Below are 13,997 nucleotides of genomic sequence, written 5' to 3'. Positions count from 1 at the left end.
GCTGTGATTTGTGAGAAAGGAAACTTTATTGAAACAAATGTATCCTATCTTTGTAGTATCCAATCTTGCCGTTCTCACATACCCAAAGAGTATATCCCAATGTTGTAGCTACCATTTGCCAAATGAGCATGTTTGAAACTTTCTACATATTGCCACCACCATGAGTGCCCAAGGCTGTTCTGGTGAGAAAAGTATGTAGTGTACTCCCCCCACCCCCCCCTTGCGGGCGCCCCCCACCCCCTGAGTTCCCTCTAAGAGTGGTGGTTCCCTCTAAGAGTGGCCAGCCATGGAGGGACACCCCCCCCCCCCCCCCCCCCCCCCGCGGTCCCCTGTATGCAGTAGTTCCCTCTGAGAGTGGCCACCCATGGAGGGGACTACCCTCACCAAGGTTCTCTCTTGAGGGTTCTGAGCATGTACTTAAGCCTGTTGTCTTGTTTTTCATATAACTAATAGAAGGATCTATTTCCCGAGAAAAAAAAAAAGCTTATACAGCCCATGGTACAAAGTCCCAAAAGTGACACATGGGCCTTCGCATGGTCTCTAACTGTGCATTTGTCATCCTCAAAATCAACAGAAAGTCCTCTTCTAGCAAAAGAGGAAATATATAAGAGATTTTTCTTTATCCCTAGAACATACAACACATCGGGAAGGCATAGATCCGACCTATCCGTTGCTATGAACACAATCTCACCAACTCTCTTCACAAGATAAGAAGAGTTGTTAGCACACATGACTCTTTTGGGCATAGTCTGATAAACAAATCTCTCCCCGAGGTGATATGCCTAGAGGCACTACGTGTCTCTCAATGTTAATGAGACATCACAGGCTGTATGGTATGTTGATAGTCCTTGGAGGCTTCATAGCTACAAACAAAAAAGGCCCAATCCTCTTGCAAAGTTTGCAGATGCATAATCCTTACTTGCATCAAAAGCCGAGGAGTTTACAATAAGACATAGCAGACTCTTTCTTCTTTCCCTTGGCAATCCTTTTTCTACATTCATCAATGTAGTGCCGTAGCTTCTTGCAATAGTGACACTTGCCCTTTTTCTTCTGCTTGCCTGCATCTTCCTTGTCTTTGTTTGATGGCTGTCCGGAATCGGCCGTAGGGTGATAGCCACCAGATTTGCCTTTGCCCTTGCTATTTGCCACAAAAGCTTGGCTTTAGCCATGCCTATGAACGTACATATTTTTCCTAGTCTGCTCTTCCTACCAATTCCTGGAATGTGAGTGGGTTAGGGTTTCCCCTCAATGCTCATGGGTTGTCAGGAATCACTTTATCAATATTCAACAACTGCTCTCAAAGATCGTGGATTTTCATCAAGTTATCCGACATCCAGTCCCCATCATTTGTGTGTAACCCGTCAAGTTCCCTTTTGAGGTATGCAACCTTGGCTTCATTTCTGGCCTGATACATGGCTTCCAAAGTGTCCCATGCATGTTTTAACGTCCTGCATGGCCAAATATGAGATATTATCGACCACTTGACCGCCAAAGCAATAAGAGACATAGCATGTGCATCTTAGACCTTGGGAGGAGAGGATCTACATTTTATGCAACACAGGGGTCGAGAGAGAGGAGCACTACACGTGTCACTGCCCAGTGTACTATGAGATCCGTGTGAGTTACCACTGGCTCTTCCATGAGGGTTTCGGCCCACTATCCATGATCATGGACTTCCTGGACCAATGTTGCGTGGGACTCTTTCTACTGGAGCTTTGCAGACACAGAGATACACTCCTAAGAGTGTCGGCCATAGCCACCACCCCTCCTTCCTCGCCAGCCAACCATCACCAGTTTCTTCCCGGCCCCAAGGAGAGGATATCGGCATAGTGGACCCTGCAGGTCCACCATTGGATACCTCAGCTCCACCCCGTCCCCAAGGAGCACTTCAGAACCGGCTTTCATGCTTCGACGTACCCGGCATCCCCAGCCCACGGGAGACCAACCACGATCCTCCCATCAGCTCCAAATCAAGGACATGCTCCACCGCCATCACACCACCTTCCCACGTACCGTGAGAGAAGGGGACCTCTCGACCATACTAAGTAACCCATGCTTGACATACTTGAGAGACGTGTACCCTCTACTCGAGGATGATGTGCCCCACATGCTTCATATTGTGATGTACTCCTAATGAGAGTCTCTTGTACTATTGCTTATACCCCATGTACTTCCCCATGATGATCATTGTATCAGCCTCTACTTTCAAAGAGCTATATTATTTGTACTTGTTTTGTTTTTCTTTTCCATGATGACATACCATGGATAGCATCGTATCACTGTGGTCTCATAGACCCATTTGGTCTTTAGCAGATCTTTAATATAACTTTCTTTCTCTTCATGCAGCGTTAGTTCCTCATGAAGGTTGGTGTCTAGGCAGCTTTCAATGAGGTTATGCAGTCTGATTCTCTACCCAAGTTATGGCAGAGGGTCTCATTTTCCTCATACCGAAAGAGGGAGGTGACAGACTCGAGATTCGCCAGTTGAGAACCAACATCAGCTGCTTAAACATACTCGCCACATCACTCATCATTTTATTAGGCATTACACATTAAGGAAGAGTCCTTTCACATGCAGACTCTCCTAAGGATTTCTCACATATGACCTGTATCTTAGATTTCAAACATACAATTGTAAACCCTTAGTTTGGAATGCTTGTTGGCTTATAGTTTTAAACCAAGCTGTTTAATCTGAAATGTCATCTGGAAATTACAGTTTGCTGATAATGAAGAGCTGCACAAAGAATGGAGGCTGGCAAAGAAAGCAAACAAGCTGAAACTTGCATCTTACATTAAGGAGAAGTCTGGATATATCATTAGTCCTGATGCCCTTTTTGACATACAAGTGAGCATCTTTGAAATTCCAACCTGTATTATGGCCTTCAGGAAGGGATTTGACTATTGTGTTTCTAATGTTGTGATGCTATTTTTTGAAGGTGAAACGAATCCATGAGTACAAGAGACAGTTTTTGAACATATTGGGTATAATTTATCGCTACAAAAAGATGAAGGAGATGACTCGGGAAGAGCGCGAAGCAAAGTATGTTCCTCGAGTGTGCATATTTGGAGGGAAAGCTTTTGCAACATATGTGCAAGCCAAGAGAATAGTGAAGCTGATTACAGATGTTGGTGCCACAGTAAATAATGACCCTGAAATTGGAGACTTATTAAAGGTACGGTGTTTTATGGCTAAAATGTGGACCTTTATGTTGTGTTGTTTCTATGATGAAAACTGCCAGCAAGGTTTTGAGTCTTGCATGGATAAAGATCTATTCTTTATCATTAAAAGGCTTCTTGTGTGGGATGAAACTCGAAAAAATGAGCTGGATAATCATGTGAGTGTTGTGTGCACCAATTATTGAAATAACTTTCATGCCAAGTTTTCAAAAGGGTATCCCCTTCTTCCTCAAAAATATAGATGCCCTTGCAGCATGCAGTATATACTTTTGGATTCTCTTCTTTTGTATTCTTCTGAGTGCTCTAATTGCAGGTAATTTTTGTACCAAACTATAATGTAAGCGTTGCAGAAGTTTTGATCCCAGCTAGTGAGCTGTCCCAGCATATCAGGTGCCTTGTTATTTTCCCAACTCTTTAATACAATTAGTGCATCCTTCAGGAAAAAGTAGAAGATGAGGTTAGTTTTGATGGCCCATAGACTGGTACAAGCTAAATGTCAACAAATGTGTGCTTTACAGTTTTTAAGTTTTGCAATTTTCAATGCTTTGATAGGGCACTGAATAAAAAGGTTTATTTGGACTTGAATTTTACCACGTGAGATCTCTGGACTCTAAAGTGCAGAAAGTCAGTTGGCTACCTCAAGGACGATAACCTAGTGACAGCTACCAATCTGGTGTGTGCCCTTTAAGCAGTTCTCTGCTGGAAGTCATCAGAGGAACTTCTGATAGAACAGCTGAACCATTTCTATAATCCCTTCACTCATTTTTAAGTGCTTTCCAGGCTGTGCACCGTGTGAGGGAAGTCTGATAAATTTCTTACCAGAACATTGAGAGTGCCTGGGATCCAAGTGAGAATTTCAGTGCATAAAACTCACCGACAAGCTCGAATCTGCCATGCTTTTACACTTTTTATTGCTCCTACTAAGCTTCTTTATGTCTATATCATCAATATGGTGGCTTTGTCACCGTCAGTCGTTGGATTGCTAGCACTTTTTTTGGTGGCAGTACTAAGGTTGTTATTCCTCTGCTTAATGTGCTTATTGCCAGATGTCTGCCTTTAACTCTGTTGCAGCTTCTTCATTGGTGTTTTCCTGTATTTTATTTTGTAGATATATTTTCCCTTGAACAACCAATGCTCATTCTACCAAATGATGATCTCATCTTGTGTTTGAGATTTTCACTTTTGAAGGTCCTCCCCTTACTGTGCCAACTGATATTGTGATTTCTCATTTTGAAAATTTTAGTTGAAAATGAGAAATCACAATATCAGTTGGCGCAGTAAGGGGAGGATGTTCAAAAGTGAAAATCTCAAACACAAGATGAGATCATCATTTGGTAGAATGAGAATTGGTTGTTCAAGGGAAAATATATCTACAAAATAAAATACAGGAAAACACCAAAGAAGAAGCTGCAACAGAGTTAAAGGCAGACATCTGGCAATAAGCACATTAAGCAGAGGAATAACAACCTTAGTACTGCCACCAAAAAGAGTACTAGCAATCCAATGACTGATGGTGACAAAGCCACCTTTTAGGTGAGGGAGATGGCATTAGAGGCATCTCCTGCAAGGCAAGAGTGATCTCTCTCTGTCGTGCGCGTAGCACGCTCTCTCTCCATCTCTCGGGGACTCTCTGCAAGAATGTCATCGCCTGCACGCATTCCAGTAGCAACTCTGAGCATTGTCTTTGAGAATGCTATCGCTATGGCCACATCTAATCTCTCAACCGGCCATGTTGCAACCCCTTTCTTGTAAAATCGCCTTGAACTTGTCCCCCTTATCAGCTGCTCTTATTCTGCCACTAACGAGCATCACGGCATGTAGAGGAAGGCTGTTGCACTCCATCCTCCATTGAAAATAATTTCGTCTGGAACTATGACTGTGAATGTCCTCCTGAATACATCAGTCCCTGGGTACGACTTTGCAAATGCAGAGCTGATTGACAGGAGAGGGGAGCAGCATGGAGAGAGAGCGATGGGAGCAACGTGAAGAGAGAAAAAAAATACAGCGTGGAGGGAGAGGGAGAGTGGCTGCATGCAGAGAGAGAGAGATAGAGAGGCAGCAGGAAACCCTCTGCCAGCAGCGAAACCCTAAAACCAACAGCCTACAGGAGGTGAAACTCTAAAATGTGCAGCTTGCAGCATGGAAAACCCTAAAACGACCTGCTGCTGTAGGCTTGCTCATTGCCAATAAGGCAGACAACAGGGTGGCGTGCAGAGAGAGAGAAAGCACAACCCTTGGCCTGGAATAGACAACACGTGGGCTGCAATATTCCAGATTGCGGCAGGCAAGGAATGCAAGAAGAGCTCAAGCACGGCAGTTCAAGTCGGCCTTTTTTCTGATCAGCCTCATGGCTAATCAACCCCCGGCCGGGTGAACCATTATTTTCTCAGAAGCTGAGCTTGTGACCCTTTTTGCCAAAATTAAAAAGACACAAAGATGACCCTCATGGCCAAAGTGTTTGGGTCTCATCCCTCCCGTCTCCAGGCTCGTGACTGGGGTCCTCATAGCGTTTCCCTCCGACCTTGATTTTGTGTTGCTTCTGGGACCTAATGGTCTCGTGAAGCAACGTATGGAGGTTGCCGGTAAACATGACCAGTGCCGGGTTTGTCACCAGCAGGGGACTTTGCCCAGGATTGCCCTAGAGCTAGGGGCCGTAAGAGGCAGTGCAAGCACGCCTCTCCCTCGACATAGCCTATGGCCCCAGCCTGTCCAGTGGTTCGTCAGGTGTGGCGGGTCGTGTCACGTGCCCATCCTCGGCGTGGGGACATTGGACCCCTCCCTCAGGTCATGCACAACAGGATGGTGATGCTTTGGATCATAGTGGTGAGTCTTCTGGATCATCCGTGCAGAAGGATGGTGCCTCAGGCCAGGATGACTTTGTTGAGTTCTCCCTGCTTGGGCAGGACAGTTTGCAGGATGTACAGGGCTTGAAAGATTATGCAGATAAACAATAGAATGCACAACAAGATGTATCAGGTCACGGTGCCTTGCATGGCAATCACGTATCTCACACTTATGCAGACACTGTGCAGAGTCCCGGACAGGAATGACAGTGGACTTTGTCCCAAAGATTACCCCCTCCTTCAGCATTATGAGAGGAGGGCTCCGACCCTGGCCCAGCATTTACTTCGGTCACAGGTCAAACTCCCAAAGATTACCCCCTCCTTCAGCATTATGAGAGGAGGGCTCCGACCCTGGCCCAGCATTTACTTCGGTCACAGGTCAAACTCCATCTTGTCCATGAGGATTGTCTCATGGAACATGTAGGGTCTAGGGGGGCTTCCCGCCCGTAGTAGGAAGCGCCTTGTGAAGGACCAGCTCCATCAAGTGGTGGAAATATGGATGCAGAGACCTCAGTTCTGATCAGAGAGATTTGGAGGTCATGGGATGATCCTGACCCTTGCCACAGGGTTACCATGGCTCTGGAAAGGACCAGCCAGCACTATCAGTCTGTTGCGTTGGCCAAGAAACATGAGATCTTGGAAAAGGAGAGAGCTATCAGACAGAGGATTGCGGCGCTTCAGAGGGAACATGAGAAGCATCCTCATTCTCCTTGGATTTCAGATCTTTTATCTACAGTCAGAGCTGAGCTGCAGGTGGTCTTGGATAGGCGTTCTGAGTTCTTGCTTCACGCTACTGAGGCATTCTGGGTACAGATGGGTGGCAAATGCAACACAATTCTTCTCCTCACATAGACCTACCCATAGAAGCAGGGAATCTGTCATGTGTTTGCAGGACTCGGTGGGAGTGATTCAGACTGAACTGGATACGGTGAGGAGTATTGCCTCAGATTTTTATTGGATTTTGTTGTCTGCAGAAGCACCCTCTCTGCACAGAGATGTTGCACAGCAGAAAGTTTGGGAGTGCATGCCCAAACTCATTACAGATGATATGTGTTCCTCTCTGGATGCTCCTTTCTTGAAGGATGAGTTGAGGCTGGCTTTGCTGGCTCTCCCAAAAGGAAAATGCCCTGGGGATGATGGTCTCTCTCCATCTTTCTTTATTCAGTTTTAGAATCACATTGGGGATGAGATCACTCTTGCCTTGCAGGAGATGTGGTGTACAGGTATGATGCCATCTTATGGAGGGCCTTATCCACCTTATCCCAAAAGGTGGGATAAGACGAACCTTAGGCAATGGAGGCCAATTATGTTATTAGGTTCTGCATATAAAATCCTAGCTAAGGCTCTGAGCATGAGGCTGCAACCAGTCCTCCAAAGGATCATTCATGACACACAGAATGGCTTTCTCGAAGGAAGGAGTATTTTTTATAACATTTTTTCATTTTGGGAAGCTGTTGAGTGGGCTAAAGCTAGCCACCAACCCCTTGCCATCCTTCTGTTGGATTTTGAAAAAGCATACAACAGAGTGGATTGGGGTTTTTGGGAAGGCACAATGGCACATATGGGATTGTCCCAGGATTGGATCAGAGGGGTCTCTTGCCTTGATAGGGTGGCCCATAGCACAGTTTTGGCCTGTGGAGTATGGGGTGAGCACTTTCAGATTTCTCGCTCGGTGCGGCAGGGTTGTCCCCTTGCTCCCCTACTTTTTCTCATTGTGGCAAAGGCTATAACAGATTTCTTTGGGCCACCCCAGGTGTCACGGGTCTCAGATTGCCTTTATGCACAGAGGATGAGCTTGTGGATTCAGAGTTAGCAGATGACACCATGATGTTTCTGGAGGCTTCACATGCTTGTCTTTGTGCTTTTCGGACAGCCCTGGATATGTTTTGTTGGTTGCAGTTGCCAACATTAATTGGCACAACTCTGTCTAATTTTGGGTCAGTAACCATATGCCACCAATCCGATGAAAAGTTTGCCTTTCTATAGCTACACTGTGAGGAATGCCAAGCAGCTTGTCTTGGGACAGATTCAGAGAGTCCCTACCCTTAGACCTCATTGGGAATCCTATGGTATTACCTCTGATATTCAAAGGAGTTTCTGGTAGAGGTTGTGGCACTCTTACAGAAGGCACAAATCTCCTCATTCTTTTGGATTCCACTACGTGGTGGACTAGCCACCAACCAATGGAGATCGGTTGCCAACTTGCCCGAGATGTACAGGAGCTTTAGAGATAGTTTATCACTGCCTATGGGAACGCAAGGAAGCACAGAGGATTTCGACCGTGATAGCACACCTATTTGGCAAGATTAGTAAGGATGCCTACATATCTTTTGGTGCTATCATTTGGTTGACTCAGTCGGGCCCGCAGCCAAAGGAATAAGGGGGACGACAGGAGTCACGTCATTTTGATTAGGCAAGGAGTTGCTCAGCGGGGTTGCCTTTAGGATTTGCGAGAGTCAGGATACACCCTGTCGACACAGAGATTGGATAGTGCATGGGAGATTATTGCTAGTATTATAGCCTGGCACATCTGGAAGGCTAGATGCACTGAGGCCATAGAGGGCACTATTGTCTTGGACACACAGTGCCTTTGCAGGATTTGGAGTGATTTTATCCATACCCTTATGGCAACCTGGGCCAGAATCCAGGGATTTTTGAGGGCCGCAGAGAGAAAGTGTGGCCAGTTTATGAGAGAGTGGGATCATGGTCTATTCTTCATTTCCACTCATATGGGACCTTGTTGGCAACACAAGACACCTGATTAGTTGAGATCTCCACCTGGTTTGGTTTGAAATCTCCCTTTTGTATATTTTTTCATACTTAATAGAAGTCTCTTCTCCGGGATAAAAAATAAAAAATTAGTTGAAGAAACTGTGAAGTGCTGAAGCTTCTCTCAGCTGCCCTCTTTAGCAACTAGGGATATTCACTTTGGCCATTGGTTAGTAAAGACTTGAATTGAAATGGAGATGATGTATTTGGTTGATAGTCTGTGATTGCTGTCAGAGCAGCTTTCTGTATGGTTCCATCTTTGTTGGAATTCGATGCTAGGTTATCATGTTGTTGTGCAAGTGCTTTTTCTCTTTCCTTAGAAACTGAAGGTTGTGCAGGTCTCTATAAATCTAATAGCTTGCGATGTTGGTCTGTAGCACTGCTGGAATGGAGGCAAGTGGAACAAGCAATATGAAGTTCGCGATGAATGGATGTGTGCTGATTGGAACTCTTGATGGTGCAAATGTGGAAATCCGGGAAAATGTGGGAAAGGAGAATTTCTTTCTGTTTGGTGCATACGCTCATCAGATATCTGGTCTTAGGAAGGAACGATCAGAAGGAAAGGTATTTTTCTCCTGATGTGTTAAACAATACTTTGGCAAGGTCAGAAAAGTTGGATGATTGCTTACTGTTGGTGCAATGCTGTCAAGATTGTCGATGTTTGGAATGAAGCAAGAATAGGGAAAAAAAGTGGTTGATTTGTAAGAGGATATGCTGTGTGGTGTATGCAGAGAACACTCACAAGAAGTAGGATCTTTGACATTACAAAACATAATTGAGTATGCACCATAACAAAGATGAAGAACAAAGCTATATTATTGATGTGGGCTGGAAGCTTCACACCTGTGTGCTCTGATGAAAGGAGCTTTGATGGTTTATCTCGAACTGCCAAAACAGCAGGTTGTATGTTGATAGGAGTTAGGGTTCACTGTCGATAAAGGGCAGGGTGCACTGGACTAAGGCAGATAAGTGGTGAGTGGATGGTCTATGAGTGTGACTATATAAACAACATGTTTGAACCACATTGTCCAGGTGGCCCTCCATGGTCACGGTGTGATAGATGCAGACCAGGTCCATAGGATCTTTTGATGTCCAAACCCACCAGCTAAGAATGCTATAAATATCATAATATTAGTCTAGCCAGAGCATTCGGGCTCATCTGGAATCATCTTGGGAACTTTTGGGCCCCACCACCCCAAGATAGGGTGTTGAAGAGTAAGATCGTATTAAGCTTAGCGACTGATGCAAAGGTTTCCTTCTAGAAATTGCCTTCCTTTTGGGTATAACCTTTTGCTACCAATCTAGCTTTGTACTGGATACTTCCATCACTTTTAAGTTTCACCGTATAGACTCACTTATTACCAATAGTGGACATGCCTACAAGTGTTCTTAGCTTAAATGCTCTTATATTCCTCATTTATATCCTTTTTCAAATCTTTGTTTCCTTTGACTTCTTTGTGCCTTTTTGGCTTTCGTATCTTCATGATATTGATCATCAAGGCATGATTGTAAGTGAATCTACACATTTCACATAGATGACTAAAACACAATGAATCATGAATTTGACAGCTTTAAACACACAAACTTCAGTGCTTTATTTATAAGCTTTTAGCCATTATTAGCCCTAGGCTATTAATGATAAGTTCTTAGCCAATCTAGACCTCATCCAGCTAGCACCCGTAGTGCGACCGCTCCCTACAGAAGGCCTACAGATCGGAAGACAATATACACATATTTAGAACACTCAATCTAACAGATATTAATCAATGGAGACAACATCAACAACACAAATACTGGAAATACTGAAAAATACAAATGACACCAGAATTGGGGCCGCCTCCCCCCCCCCCCTCAATACTTTTTGTATTTCTTGGAGTATTTATATTTGTACAAGTGTCACGGGCCTGACAGGCCAGATTTCTCCACAAGGGAGTGAAAACAACCAAATAAAACTGGTTCAAGTCGATGAAGAGGTGTTGGTCGGAGTAGCCTCAAATCACAGGCTCATTCCCACCTTCACTGGGTGGACACGTGCCTTTCACTGGTCTTCCAAGACCATGCACCAACAGGCACGCCCATACTAACGCAGGCCAAGGAGTACACTGAGGAGGGAACATGGCCTGGTTCTTCTAATTCAACTTTGGACTTGGTTTTTTTTTCCTCATACCCTCTTGATCTTCACTGGCTCCTCTATAAATGAGGGCGCGGTCAGGGCAGTCATGGGAGAAACCTCTTCCCATTGATCTTCTAGAGTGTGTGCAACTGGAGAAGAACTTACCTACACAAAGCTTGAAATAACAGCATTTAACTTGAATTTTTTTTTTTTCCGAGAAAAGATCCTTTCATTAGTTATATAAAAAACGCTCGTAGGGCTACAAAAGATCTCGCCTGCTCATAAGAGAGACAGAGCAGTGAATACAGCATGGCAGCCCGGGAGACTCTCCCTAGGTGCTGCAAAATACAAGCATCAGTACAAAGAACTGAGAGGCTAAATCATACAATAGGGGGGGGAAAGAGCCAAACAGGTGGCCTGTAGTGCCAACGGGGGGATCCCGTGGGTAAGGTGTAGAAAGGGCCACAGCGCCAAGTGGTGTGAAAGGCCTGGCGCCGTAAGATCGCCTCATCCGAGTCTCCCCGGATGCGGTCGTACTGTCCTCGCAGGGTGTGGATCAACTCCTGCCAAATCCCCCGTACAGTCTCTGCTGGTGGCTCCAATCTCCCCTCAAAGGCCGTAAAGCACCGGGCCCTCCAGGTGAACCAGATGGTGAGACTGCTGAGGAGCTCCCATCGTAAATCCCTCTCCTGTGTCCAGCTGGCGGACGAGAAATCCGGTGCCGGAACCAGGCGAGGCTGGCCCCTAATAAATCTGATGGCCTGACTGCCCTGCTCCATCTCATAGCCCATAGCAGGCCCTGACAAAGTCGACCAAGCAGCGGCACCCCACGTAAACATACCCTCTGGAGAGAGGGGGGCCAGAATACGCAGCATCCGCAACCAAATCTGCTGCGCCTGAGGGCAATCCCAAAGGCAATGTCTCTGTGTCTCCATAGGGTGGCCGCATCGGACGCAGGCCGCCGGAAGACCGCTGTAAACAAGCCAAGTACCAACTGCTGAGCCCCTGTGGGGGCGACCAGCCACTGAAAAGTCGAGATCCTGTGGGCCTGTCGACTAGCCCAGAGCCGAGCCCAAAAATCCTCCAGGAACTCCTGTGAGAGTCCCTGTAGTCGCCAATGCCCCGCTGCCGCTGGAGAGACCGTCCTCCTCGCCGTCAAAATATGTCGCCCCAGCCGAACAGTATACTGGAAAAAGGTGATCTCTGTGGCCTCAAGGGATGCATAAGGATCATGCCACTCGTACTCCCCGGGGTCCCACTGTAGCCGGGCCAAGGGGCGCGCTGCATATGCCCATATGCGCCAATCCGGGAGCACATCAGCAGGGTCGGGATCAATATGCCACTTCCGAGAAGCGGCGGCCACTACCCGAATCCTCTGCAAGGTGCACTCTGCAACCAAAGGCGACTCCACCTCCACTCTCTGGAGTCTGCCCTCATCTTGAATCTCATAGTAAAGGCAACTGCCATCCTCAGTGCAATCTCTGACAGCAATTAGGATCTCCAACTGTGTAAAGGCTCCCATCCACCGTGGGGCCACTGGCTCGAGAGGCGTGAACCACTCCTCTGTGAGTGCCTCCTGAATATCATCCCTCATAATCAACCCCCCTCTGAAGTGACTCAGCCTCTCCACCTGGATCTCCTCTGGTAGACTGCAGAAGGCCTGCCAGTCTCCAAAACTACGAGCTGGGCCTGCCGCTAAAGGCCCCCAGGCTAGCCGAGGCCGAGAACCCAGCATATGACCCTGCTCTGTGCGAACCGCTAGGCTCCAGATGAGCGGCTGTCTGGCCCGCTCCTCAACGCAAGAAGGAGGTCGCTGAGAGAGCCCCGGTCTCAGCAGCTCCCAAGCTCTGAGGATACTCAAAGCAAATCTATCCTCCCATCCTCTACTGAGGCCTGTCCTCCTCATCTCTATAAAGATCCAGCGAATCTCTGGTGCCCAAGTGCCCCTTGCTGGGGGGCGCCCGAGCCTGTAGTCGCTGCAAGAGGAGCTCTTTCCAAGGCTCAGCGCCTGGAAGCAACCCCCGAACGATAAGCTTCCCCAATAAAGCTCTACTCTGATCGACTGGATCTATAATGCCCAAACCTCCCTGAGCCAGCGGAAGTGTAATAACTGCCCATGCAACCTTTGCCCGAGCTGGCTGACCGTCCCGCCCAGACCACAGAAAGTTCCTGATCAGCCTCTGTACCTGGCTGATGCAAGAGCTCGAGAAGATCCAGCAAGACGTAATGTACCACATGGTCGCTAACAGCACCTGATTTGCCACCACCACCCTCCCAGCCAAGGATAGTCGAGTTGTACTCCAATACAAAAGCTTCTTCCGAATGCTCAGAAGAAGCGGAGCAATCTGCTGCTCAGGTGACAAATCTAGGCCAATCTGGCATCCCAAATACCGCACTGCTGTGCCTGGAGGAATCCATCTAAAACCGGGGTCCAGGCTCCATGCGGGAGTGGGAGCACTACTGATCCAAAAGGCCACTGTCTTGCGCCAATTGATCAATGCTCCCGAAGCTGCACTAAAAACCTGGAGCGACTGCTCTGCCCGAAGAAGATTGGCCTCTTGGCCATGCAAAAATAAGCCCGTGTCGTCTGCAAACTCAGCATCAAGCAGGTCCTCCCCCCGGACTGGGAGCTGAAGTCCTCTCAAACCGTCCTCCTCTGCTGTCAAATACATGCTCATAGCCTCCGCAAAGAAGAGAAAAAGAAAAGGGGCGAGGAGACACCCCTCACGGACTGATCTGGTCAGCTCAAAACTCGGCCCCCGTCCTCCTGCAATCAACACCTGGCTGCGAGCTGTGGAATACAGAGCCGCCACCCCTCTGATCCATCCTGGCTCAAAGCCCAGGCGAAGCATAGTGCCCTCTAAGAAACCCCAATCAACTCTATCGTATGCCTTCTCAAAATCGAGAAGCATCACGACCAAGTCCTCGCCAAGAAATCTAGCTCGGGCCGTCGCCTCCCAGAAAGTAAAGATGTTGTCAAGGATACTGCGCTCCTTGACAAATCCTGTCTGAGTAGCGTGAATCAACTCCCCCAGGAACGGCTGGATCCTCAAAGTCAAGGCCTTTGCTAAGACCTTGTAGACAGTATTGAGGATC

The 13,997-nt window shown here is 47.1% G+C and overlaps 1 protein-coding gene across 1 annotated transcript in view; it reads left to right on the top strand.

Moving 5' to 3' along the window:
* Positions 1 to 13,997, top strand: part of LOC147605161 (alpha-1,4 glucan phosphorylase L isozyme, chloroplastic/amyloplastic-like) — a 148,135-nt gene that overhangs the window by 104,347 nt on the left and 29,791 nt on the right. The window contains 4 exon segments of the mRNA XM_086794326.1: positions 2,716 to 2,844; positions 2,936 to 3,172; positions 3,490 to 3,566; positions 9,166 to 9,352. Of these exon segments, the coding sequence (XP_086650452.1) occupies positions 2,716 to 2,844; positions 2,936 to 3,172; positions 3,490 to 3,566; positions 9,166 to 9,352 (630 nt within the window).

The sequence above is a fragment of the Cibotium barometz genome, chromosome 60, assembly GCF_041138505.1.
Source record: "Cibotium barometz isolate CiBa-2024 chromosome 60, ASM4113850v1, whole genome shotgun sequence".
Taxonomy (NCBI): Eukaryota; Viridiplantae; Streptophyta; class Polypodiopsida; order Cyatheales; family Cibotiaceae; genus Cibotium; species Cibotium barometz.
This window is presented reverse-complemented; position numbering and strand designations above follow the sequence as displayed.